A 13,294-nucleotide genomic window follows, 5' to 3' on the forward strand; every position below is an offset into this window, starting at 1 on the left:
TACAACAATTTGGAATGTCATGAAAAAGAAAGAAACCGCTGGTGTACTGTGAGAGCTGTGAAGAAAAACCCCCAAAACAACAGTCATTGACATCATGAACAACCTCCACAGGGCAGGGGTGACGGAATCACACTTTGAGTCAGACGGAATCACACTTACTGCTCATCAGCAGTAAGAATCAGAAAGCCAGATTGGAATTCGCACAGAAATACAGAGATGAGCCACAAAAGTTCTGGAAGCAAGATGAACCTCTACCAAAGTGTGGAGAAAGAAAGGATCTGCTCGTGATCCAACACATACGAGTTCACGTGTGAAACATGGTGGAGGTAGTGTCATGGCTTGGGCTTGCATGGCTGCTTCTGGAACATTCTCACTAATCTTTATTGATGATGGAACTCATGATGGGAGCAGCAGAACGAACTTTGAAGTTTACAGGAACATCTTGTCTGATAATTTACAGAGAAATGCATCCAAATGAACCAGGAGGAACTTCATCATGCAGCAAGACAACGATCCAAAAAACACACTGCAGACTCAACGAAGGACTTCCTCACCAGGACTTAACCCAGTGGAGCAACATTTCACCTCCTGAATGGAGAAACCCCCCCCCCCCCCCCCCCGAAACACACAACAACTGAAAGAAGCTGCGGTAAAAGCCTGGAAAAGCATCACAAAAGATGATGGTGATGTCAGTGAGTCGCAGATCACCTAACAATTGATCGGTCTGATATAAAAGGTTCTGTTTTATGTTGTTTAACACACTGAGTTGCAAATACCAGGAAATAAAAGCTGAACTCTCTTTTCATATCTTTTCATCTCAAACCAGACATTAAAAGCTGACTCACTTTAAAGGCTTCCTTGACAACGTCATCGTCTGCGTCTCCTTGAGCCCACGGTTTAGCCGGACGTCCCTGCACGCTCTCTCCAAACAGATCAATGAAGAAAAAGACGTATTCCTCCTGGGGAAGCCGCTGCTTCCTGAACTGCACCATCAGCTTCCTGAATGTCTGCAGCTTACAGCAAACGTACACCACTGGAAGCAGAGAAAACATTCGTCTTAACACTGGGCCCTCTTAATGAAGTTGATTTGCAGAGCATGAAAAAAATAAAGCGATTTTAGAAGTGAAACACAGCCTTCCGTCTCAGATACACGTGTGTGTGACAGCCTGCGAACACCTTAGTAAGTAAATATAAAGTAAAAAAAATAAAAACAATCTCTAACATGGGCAAATTTATCGGATATTTCTTATTACGAGACTCTGTTGTCGGATAATTTTGCTTCTTTCTAGAAAGCAACACATAAACTTAGAAAAACGATCAGCCAGTAGAAGAATTTATCAAGCTTGAAATGAGCACAAATGTCTAGAAAGATGTTTAATAGTCATATATTCTGCCTATTATAATCTTATATCAGACAGGAAGTACCAGATAGTATAGTAAACTATATTTACGATATGTTGACTTGCCGACATGTTGTTTTTTTGGTAGTGAAACCCTGTCGGATGCGGCTAAATTCGGCAAACAGCCAAAATACGAAGAGATATTTGGTTTAAAAAAAGGAAAAAAAAAAAAGTATAATCATTGATATGAAGCTTTCTTATAAAGATTTGTTTATTGAACATTTATAGAAGGTGTCTCCAGAATCGGCGCTTTGGAATGCTCAGTTGGTTTTCCGCCACGGGAAAGTCTTCAAAGATAGCACGTAACGGTTACTTGGTAGCATGGCAAGCTGGGTTTTTTGTCCTATTAACGAAAATGAGAGAAAAAGAGAGGCAGTCAAGTGTTTATAGCTGTTGTAACATAAGCGGTAATGGTAACTAAATCCTTTTGCATAGCGTAACTATAAATGGATAAAAACTACGTTTCGTTTGTTATAAAATTTAAATAAAAAAAAAAGTCCTGATTGGTAAATGACTGTGGTTTAAAAGGAATGAAACACTTCAGGATGTGGTGTTATTGGGAAAATAATGCACTTCAGGGTGGTGCCAGGCTGCATTACACCAGCCCACGGTGGATTATTCTCCTATACAATAATACAGGATGGAGATACTTCTTATGCGATTGAGAACTCTTTCCGTGCAGGAACGTCTGTACTTTCCAGAACTATATCTAGTAGAAATGGTCAAAGTTTCACCATGTCAGAGGTTTTCCCCAGACTGCCACACGTCAGAGATTTACACGTCTAGCAGGAAGTAGAATTATGATGATTATAATCACATTTAAAAGCGACGAGACAGTGGGGAAGCTGAAAAGATGGCGTTCCTGCCTTTGACCTTTCAATCCTGTTGTTTCACTCTCTCTTCGCACGTCCACACTAGAACTAGTCGGCCTAGTGTCCTGTTTTAGCAGTACCGTACTGTCCTGTGTTGTTACCACACGTTTACACATGCACTTTATGTAGAAATGTGTAGGTCTTATTTAGTTCTCAGTCGTCTGATGTGGTTAGTGTGTCGTTTTATGTAGCACCGTGGTCCTGGAGGAACGCTGTTTCGTTTCAATTGAACTTGAACTTGAACTTGACTTACTAGTTACCGGCACACCAAAGAAAGTAGGAAGTAGGAAGGTCTTGACAGTGTGTTCGTCGGCCTGTCTGTGTCTACCGGACTCCTTTTTACCTGACACTTTAGAGTCACACGATATATAGTTTACTATCGCAGCCAACATGACTAACTCCTAAACGCCGAATCTTACAGAAACACCAGAAAGAAACTCTCAGAGGGTCTCAGGAAGAATTCAGTGCAGCAGTAAGTAACTGCACACTGTAATCAGCAGGGATCGCGAAGGAGCTTGTGAATACAATAGCAGGTGTCACGTACAGGACGTTACCGAGACAGACTACATACTTGATTAGCGATTTCTTTTCAACATGGCTCGAAGGAGAAAGTAGACGTCGATAGTTTACGCACACGTTGTCCAATGGCACCAAAAATGACTTGCCCAGAATGTACCAAGCTTGTTATCTGATGCAGACATGGCGTAAGAGTCGTGACGGAAAGGGCTGAGATGGATGCAGATGCGGTTAAGCGTTTTACGTAAAGAACGGCCAGATAAATCCAAAAACGTGAATCAAAATCAGGAAAGGTACACACGCAGAGCTCAGGCTGATGAGCAAACGACAAGATCAGGGATAATCCAAGCACAATACTTTGGGTTTAAATACACAAACAAATCAAGGAACGAACTGGAAACAGGTGAGAGTAATTAGAAAGCACGCGGGAGATAAGCAATGACAGGACATGGTAGGCATGAGTCAAAACAAAACAACGTAAACTACTACATAAGAACATGGACGATGGCACTGTAGCACTGGGGGCTGCAGAGGCGCTTAGCGCAAGGGGGAAATATGCGCCAATAAGAAAATAATAATGTGTGGCTGTGGGTCAGGTGCTAGAGCGGGTCGTTCACTAATCGTAGGGTCGGCGGTTCGATTCCCGACCCACGTGACTCCACATGCAGACGTGTCCTTGGGCAAGACACTGAGCCCCAAGTTGCTCCCGATGGCAAGTTAGCGCCTTGCATGGTAGCTCTGCTATCATTGGTGTGTGAGTGTGTGTGTGAATGAGACACAGTGTAAAGCGCTTGGGAGCTGCTAAGGTTAAAAAAGCCCGATATAAGTGCAGACCATTTACCAAAATAACATTCAAACAACATTTCTGTTGTTTGTAGAAACGTATAAAGCACAATTTCACCTGCCTGTAATACTCAGTGAATGTGTGTGTGTTCCTTTGTGTGTGTCGTTCCCCCAAATCATTCTTAACTTAACAGTATATATGGTATATACCACGAATACCCATTAATATGTTTGTTTTATCCCTTCCGTCCGACATCATGACCAGCCACCGTTGTCTCTAGCTGTAAGCTGAAGATAATGACGTTTTTATTTCATTACATAATGATATATGTGCAATATTAGAGATTTAAAAAAACGTCCACTCATTCAAGCTCATTTTATTTTCATTTCCATTTTGTGTCCATTTCTCTCTCTCTCTCTCTCTCTCTCTCTCTCTTCCCTGTTACACATCCTGTCACCTGCTTTTATCTCCTCTGTTCAAGTGTGGCTCTGAAAGCACCCATTACTGCGCAGTTATTTCGTAAATAATTGATCAGTGAGGAGCTCCGTCTGGCAAACACACCGCGTAGGCTGCACCTGCTTCCGTGTATAAAAAAAAAAAGTCATTTATTTAAGCTCAAGCATATAACAGCAGATTTCATCCATGCAGCAGCTGATTTACTGCGCTGCCTGAAAATGGGCTTTACTTAGACAACTTAAACACAAAACAATTCTTTTTTCTGCTTAGTAACAGCGTAACTAAGCAATAAAAATGACTCTAAAAGCGAATGTAACTGTGAACACTGTGACAATACATGTATTTCTTGTATCTCAGACACTTTTTGTTCATTTTTCATTTGCGGACGGAATATCAGCAGCCATGTTGAGAATGTTCGTCGGCCGCCTCCACGTGTTAATGGATGATAAAGGAGGTTTTATATGTGTGCGACCTCTTATTTATACCCCAGGGAAGCAGGCAACAACAGAGCTCCTGGGGACTGAGAGCAAAATAAAAGACTACATTTATTCTGGGAATTTTATACTGTTCATTATAGATTAGGGAGACGCTGATACTGATACTCGGTGCTCATTTCCTCATAACTTATACTTGTGAAGACTTGACAAACAGAAGACTAATGGAATATAATGATTTATATATAAGCGTCCCTATATGCTGTTATACTTCCTCGATATCCAGTGACATTTACTCAGATTATACCGTGTCACCTGAACCCGCCAACCATTACGCGTTTTCCATAGGAGCTCCGCAATTTAACGCTACGTACACTAGTATGAGTTATTACTCACAAATATGCCTAAAGAGCAGTATTAAAAAACCCTATTAAAAAAAACGGGAGACGTACCATTCATTCTATGAATCTGGAATGATTCACCTCTCCAATATTAACCAACACCACCTGGAAGCCCCGCCTCCTTCCACCGATCTCACATGCAGGAAAATGTAGAATGTTTCGAGTTCATTAACCTGAAACGAAATCTATCAATGTCCAGTATGTTCGACATGGATTAGTTAACTTCAGTTAACTATATATATTAGGGATGGCACTGAAATAGGGGGCAGTGGTGGATCAGTGGGTAAAGGCTCTGGGTTACTGATCAGAAGGTCAGGAGGTCAAGCCCCAGCGCTGCCAAGCTACCACTGTTGGGCCCTTGACCATCGACGGCTCAGATGTATAAATGATATAAATGTAAGTCGCTCTGGATAAGGGCGTCTGCCAAATGCTGTAAATGTAAAAAAAAAAAAAATTAATAATAATATCTTTTGTTAAAATGGACACTTTCAGTTTAAGACCAAAGCAGAAAAAGTACTAAACATTTTTTTTTCTCACAGGGTTTATCGCAATTTTTCTTTTTAAAAATCAGGGAAAAATCAGTACCGCACATGTCAAACAGGTTTTTTTTTCTTCTTTATCTTACATTTGACCCTTTCAGTAAAGTTGGTGCTTTAATTGCTGTCCTTTCTGTTCAGAAATCTTTGCAGCCCCACGGTACCCTTCTATAATCTGAGCTTGCTGTTCTTGAGCATGATGACAGGCTTGCCTCAATGATGACCTTTATCATACCCCGGTGGATGAAGTCTAAACACGAGGGGAGACACTCAAACACATCTGGAGGGTTTGCCATTTTAATTGGCTTAATAGGTCAAAACCGTAGTCGTGTCTGACAGCCCGGGGAATTTAATGCACAACCTTCATGTCACTAGCACAGAATCGTAGCCGGTGAACTGATCTTTTCTTTCACAGTGCAGGGAACTTTTTAGTTCCAAGTTAGCTGCTTCGCTCAGAAGCCCTAATCTTCGCAGGGTGAACATGTTCCGATTTCAATCACCTTCGCTCAATTATTCATCTGCTTGCTTTTGTTTTGTGCTGGGTTCTGGATACTGTCTCTAAAAATAGGCAACAAAGGCTGAATCTTGGTGATGGCAGCAGGTTTCTGGCTTGTGCTATGCATGTGCATAAGTGCTCAATGTTTTATCATGTTTTATAACAACGTGTTCCCTTACTAGCCTTGAACACAGCTTCGCATGTTACTGAGAAACTACAAAGTCCTCCATCCAGGAGTGTAGCCAGACTTTTTTTTAGACCCAACCACTTTCTTCAGATGGTAATCTAGGGCGGGGCAGAAATACTAAGAAAATGACACAATCTGGCTTCTCAATCTGTGTACAAACCTGAATAGGTTCCCATCAGACATAAGACACCCAAATAAGCAACATTTACTTGCTGTCTGCTATAAAAACTAGAAAAAAGTCATAGCTGACATTAAATTACGCCAGGGTAACAAATTCAGTGTCATTAACTAATGGGAGCTACTACTACTAATTACTACTAATAATAATATCTACTACTACTAATTACTACTAATAATAATATCTACTACTACTAATTACTACTACTAATAATAATATCTACTACTACTAATTACTACTACTAATAATATCTACTACTACTAATTACTACTAATAATAATATCTACTACTACTAATTACTACTACTAATAATAATATCTACTACTACTAATTACTACTACTAATAATATCTACTACTACTACTACTACTATCTACTACTACTAATTACTACTAATAATAATATCTACTACTACTAATTACTACTACTACTAATATCTACTACTACTAATTACTACTACTAATAATATCTACTACTACTACTACTACTATCTACTACTACTAATTACTACTAATAATAATATCTACTACTACTAATTACTACTACTACTAATATCTACTACTACTAATTACTACTACTAATAATATCTACTACTACTAATTACTACTACTACTAATATCTACTACTACTAATTACTACTAATAATAATATCTACTACTACTAATTACTACTACTAATAATATCTACTACTACTAATTACTACTACTAATAATATCTACTACTACTAATATCTACTATTACTAATTACTACTACTACTAATATCTACTACTACTAATAATAATATCTACTACTACTAATTACTACTACTACTAATAATATCTACTACTACTACTACTAATTACTACTACTACTAATTACTACTACAACTACTACTACCATGACTGCTACTAATAACTACTACTACTACTAATAATAATAATAATAATTACTACTACTAATAACTACTACTGCTACAACTAATTACTACTACTACTACTAATTACTACTACCACTACTACTACCATGACTACTATTAATAACTACTACTACTACTAATAATAATAATTACTACTAGTAATAACTACTACTGCTACTACTAATTACTACTACTACAACTAATAACTACTACTACTAATTACTACTACCACTGCTACTACCATGACTACTACTAATTACTACTACCACTACTACTACTACCACTGCTACTACCATGACTACTACTAATTACTACTACCACTACTACTACTAATAATAATTACTACTACTAATAACTACTACTGCTACTACTAATTACTACTACTACAACTAATAACTATTACTACTACTACTAAATAATAATAATTACTACTACTAATTACTACTACTACTACTAATAACTACTTCTACTACTACTAATTACTACTACCACTGCTACTACCATGACTACTACTAATTACTACTACCACTACTACTACTAATAATAATTACTACTACTAATAACTACTACTGCTACTACTAATTACTACTACTACAACTAATAACTATTACTACTACTACTAAATAATAATAATTACTACTACTAATTACTACTACTACTACTAATAACTACTTCTACTACTACTAATACTACGACTAATTACTGCTAATAATAACTACTTCCACTACTACTACAAATAATAATTACTACTACTACTACTATTAATAATAATAATAATAATTACTTCTACTACTACTACTACTACTAATAATAATAATAATAATAATTACTTCTACTACTACTACTACTACTAATAATAATAATAATTACTACTACTAATAACTACTACTGCTACTACTAATTACTACTACTACAACTAATAACTATTACTACTACTACTAAATAATAATAATTACTACTACTAATTACTACTACTACTACTAATAACTACTTCTACTACTACTAATTACTACTACCACTGCTACTACCATGACTACTACTAATTACTACTACCACTACTACTACTAATAATAATTACTACTACTAATAACTACTACTGCTACTACTAATTACTACTACTACAACTAATAACTATTACTACTACTACTAAATAATAATAATTACTACTACTAATTACTACTACTACTACTAATAACTACTTCTACTACTACTAATTACTACTACCACTGCTACTACCATGACTACTACTAATTACTACTACCACTACTACTACTAATAATAATTACTACTACTAATAACTACTACTGCTACTACTAATTACTACTACTACAACTAATAACTATTACTACTACTACTAAATAATAATAATTACTACTACTAATTACTACTACTACTACTAATAACTACTTCTACTACTACTAATACTACGACTAATTACTGCTAATAATAACTACTTCCACTACTACTACAAATAATAATTACTACTACTACTACTATTAATAATAATAATAATAATTACTTCTACTACTACTACTACTACTACTAATAATAATAATAATAATTACTTCTACTACTACTACTACTAATAATAATAATTACTACTACTACTACTACTACTACTAATAATAATAATAATAATTACTTCTACTACTACTACTACTACTACTAATAATAATAATTACTTCTACTACTACTACTACTACTAATAATAATAATAATTACTTCTACTACTACTACTACTACTAATAATAATAATAATAATAATAATTACTTCTACTACTACTACTACTACTAATAATAATAATAATTACTTCTACTACTACTACTACTACTACTAATAATAATAATAATTACTGCCACCACTAGGGTCTTATTGAGCTGGCCTTTAGCTACATCCATGCCTCCATCGTGAAGTCTTTCCCATGGCGAAATCTTGAAGTTACAGCTTACTTCTGACAAACACTGACACTGGAGACTCCTTCCATAAATGTTAAATAAAAGTCTCCTTACAGAAAACTTCTCCATATCAACAATTCCACACATGTTAAATGAGTTTATGCGGCGTGTACGCGATACGAGTCCCTGTGAAACAGGATATCGGGACTGCCATTGGCAGGAAGGATGTATATACATTATTGCTTTCAAATCTGTCTAAAATACATCACATTAGAGGACAACCGTCTTCCCACGCAGCCTCTTCTTCCGCTGAGGTGTGCACAATACTGTGAGTGTTCAATATTGTACTATATTGCATAACTGATTATATAATTGAGTATTTGTTACATAATGTATATAGAGCTCAGAGAGAAATCTTGTATTATCCTACAGACAGAGGATGGCCAAAATATAAAGAGCTAAAGTCAGCCAGACAAATTAGAGTCGATTATAGACTATGCTCTATTTTCAGCCATCGCACAAGCGAAGCCACAATTAAGATGTAATCATATGCAATTAATACGAGTCTGACAGGCTCGTTAAAGCTGCTGAGGAATGTGAGTGCTGAGCCGTAATGGAGGTGTGTGTGTGTGTGTGTGTGTGTGTGTTATAGGTTTGCCAAGCCAGATCTGTGTGTAAGAGGTGAAGGATCTGCTACCATCAACACTATGCTCTGCTCTATGATTATAAGATATAAAACAAGGATGTCAACCACACAAGACATTCATCTAGGTCTTACTATAATGCTTTAATTCCTAGCCACTTGAACACAGCATGCAGCTGTAGCTGTTGGACTCATTACCATCTTTACATTTAAACAGCAATCAAGCTTGATGTCCATTTGAATGCAGCCTTTTTGTCGTTGTAAAAATCTCTAAAACTAGGAGGAGCGTAAACAGGATTTGATGTGACTGACAGCAAAATTGGCACCCGTTGCTTTGCTTGATGCTGTTTTCATTTCATGCTGTCAGAGTATGTTCATCACGTTTGGTTACCTGTGTGTAAATGTGCTTTTTTTTCCCCCCCTGAACGGGATTGCAAATCTTTGTGGAACAAAGCTACAACAAACTCAGCTACAACAAATGACATAAGAAATAGGAAACGCCGTTTACATCCAGGTTCCGCCTTGATAATATTCAATCGTAGTAAGAAATAAATACGTGTCAGTGTGCTGTTAGGAAAAGAATCAACATCCCAGCACGGAGCGGAAATACCGTTAACTTGGGAGTCATTATGTTCCTACAGCATAACAGCACACCCTGAAGCGTTTTATTCCTCTTATACCACGTCAACCTTTCCCAGCCTTTACATTTGTTTATTCGCTTGAATGATGACGCGTTGTAGTTCTTATCCATTTACAGTTACGTTTCATGTTGCGGAACGTTCGTGAAAGAAAAATTTGTTCCTGTTACCGCCATCACCAGCCCACCCCCCCCTAACAAAAACATAACTAGCCCTCTGGCCAATCAGAACTGAGAATTGATCAACGCTGTGGGATTGAACTCATTAATATATACATTGTCCAATCATGCTTATTATTTCAGGATCATGTTAACTTTCCAAATAGCACAGGACAGTACTGTATCTGTTGGGAGTAGCATGTCTTTACTGTAAATACACTTACAAATAAATAAATTAAAAAATGACAATTACTCTAATGTACACATTTTTATTCCACCACTCCGGATGATACGGGATGTTCTCTATATGACTATTTATGCACCATATTGACTTTGGAAAGATCTCCATAATCCTCTCGATGACTGTGATTTAAATGCAAATAAAAACACACTCCGTAGTCCAAAATATTGGTAATTAATCTCAAGGATTTTAAATGTAAAAGCAAACCCAATCCTCCCTAAAGTAAATTCCCAGGCTTTAAACCTTCCTGGAACCTGTTGTTTCTGCCCAGGAAGTCAGCCATCCATATTGAAAAATGCCTGTTCGGTAGATTAATGAATAATGGCTGCATGTGGAGGAGTTTTCTAATCTATTTTAGCAAGTTCATTGTCATAGTCTGGGCTTTGCCATCTTAGGCTGTGAACTGTTTCCAAAGACAACCCACTCATGGGAACTTGAATAGCATTATTTCCCACTGCCAGGGAGTACTACCTCAGCGTCTAAATTTATCACGCAGGTCTGAGTCGCGCTCTTTAAGAAATAAAATGGGCTGATTGTTTTTAAATCCCTAAATCATTTGTGCACTTGTGGTGATCCTTCTGCAGTCATACACTTCGCTGATGATCGACCAGGAGGCTTTCGAGTAAACGATCATGCATGTGCTTTAGATCTGAAACACAGCAAGAGAGCTATGCTCTTGCGTTCTCCGTCTCTCCGCGTGAACGGTGTTTGGCGTTAGCCCGTGCTGAGCAGCTGCCCACGGTCAAGCCACAAGAATTAATGGTCTGCAGAGCCGTTTACGGGAAAGCGAGGAAAATAGAGGCTTCGGTTTAATTAAACACGGGAGGTGGGCAGTGCGGTGAAGCGTGCACTCTGAAAATGTGTACTGGAGTCAAAGTGGCAGCCTCCTCTGAAATAAATTGCTTCACACTGTTCTTTGCAGAGAAACAAACGGACGCCGAGAAGGCGCCTTATTTTCTCCATATGCTCTTCTCTCCTGGGTCATCATGTGGAAAAAGAGAACGGAGGCTCGGTGTTTCCTTCAACTGTCGTTCGGAAACAAGTCTCGCATCTAAAGCGGCACTATGTGGGATTCGTAATGAGACCTGATTGCGTGAAGGACATATTAGTTATAGAGTCTGGAGGCTAAAGTGCCTTCGAGTGAAAAACTCGACATACTGCATTTGACCTGTAACGAGCCGGCAAATTGGCTTACGAGGTAGTTAATGAGTTAATCAGCGAACAGTTGATGATGAAATGTTACTCACACAAACAATGTGTCTTTATTCATCAAGACATAAAACGTTGCAAATAATGGGTTCTGGAACATCTTGTATCTGAACACCACGTGGGAGATGATCCAGTAAGGACTAGAGGAGTTAACTTCATAGGTCTTGTGTGTTAAGCTTCACAGTACGTGTCACTAAAAACACATAGCTCAGTAGGTCACACTAGGACTTACCGAGAAAACCAACATCACGCAAATATAAAAACACAAACTTCCCTCCAAGTGCTCCTTTGCTTACACGGACACTTGCGTTTTTTGTTTCGATTTCGAGTCTAGTCTCCGCCCCTGTCCTGTGATTGGTGTGTTCCCTGATTGTGCTCACCTGTTTTTAGTTCAGCCTTGATTCATTTGTTTTTTTATACCTTCGTGTCGATGTCTTTTTGCGAAGTCTTGCCATGCATTCTCCAAGCCCTGGTCTTGTCCCATATCTAGTATTTCCTGGTTTGGTGCCTTGCCTGTGATTTCAGTTCCCAGATTATAGATTACCCTAATTTAATGTTGTCTGCTTGCGTTTTGACCCTAGACAGTCTTTGACGATGATTCTCGGGTTAGCCCCAAAAAAAAAGCACCGTGCTGATTTTACACACTTCAACTCACTGCTAATTACAGCTAGACATGAGGACATGCAACTTTCCCAACGTGTACAGGCTCTAAATCTCCCAGTACAAGGCTCTGCATGTGTGCTGCCAGAATAAACAAGATGATTACAGGTAAAATAGTAAAAAAAAAAAACACACACACACACACACATGTTAAGAACATTATCAGAGAGGACACCTTTAACATGTTTTTCCCATCGCAATAATGTTACACAATGTGTACTCTCTATTCGTTTATCCGTCTTTAATGATGAGACGAAATAATTCCATAATCTGTCCACATGACTAACGTATAGATAAGTAAGTAAGTAAGTAAATATTAACACTAAATCAACACTAAGCTATATTTCACAAAGTAATTATGAAAAGAAAAAACTTTAAACAACAAAAAAAATGCATTTAAACACCTAGAATAATATCGACAGGTGCAGAGAAATAGAAAGCCACCTGCACCCGACACAAAGGCGCAGAGGACAGAGCCGAGCTGATCTCAGATGGTGTGCAGCGCGACTGTTTCCATCAATTACATCAATTTAGACTCCAAATCTGGCCTGAGCGAAATGGGACCGCATCCACAGATAGCGAGAATAACGTGGCTCTTTCTAAAGGTTAGGTTTACTTATTCATAATCTTTTATGAATCTCCTGCCATTTGGACGGTCATACTGTTTAACCGGATAGCAAGCAGTTCTACAGAA

General features: G+C 37.8%; 1 protein-coding gene across 3 annotated transcripts in view; it reads right to left on the reverse strand.

The window, feature by feature from the left end:
* npr1a (natriuretic peptide receptor 1a) overlaps window positions 1-13,294 on the reverse strand; it is a 100,030-nt gene that overhangs the window by 68,057 nt on the left and 18,679 nt on the right. For all 3 annotated transcript variants that reach the window (XM_053637325.1, XM_053637324.1, XM_053637326.1), the window contains exon 3: window positions 846-1,033. In XM_053637325.1, coding sequence (XP_053493300.1) covers window positions 846-1,033 — 188 coding nt within the window. The remainder of the gene's footprint in view (window positions 1-845; window positions 1,034-13,294) is intronic.

This window comes from Ictalurus furcatus, chromosome 12, assembly GCF_023375685.1.
Source record: "Ictalurus furcatus strain D&B chromosome 12, Billie_1.0, whole genome shotgun sequence".
Taxonomy (NCBI): domain Eukaryota; kingdom Metazoa; phylum Chordata; class Actinopteri; order Siluriformes; family Ictaluridae; genus Ictalurus; species Ictalurus furcatus.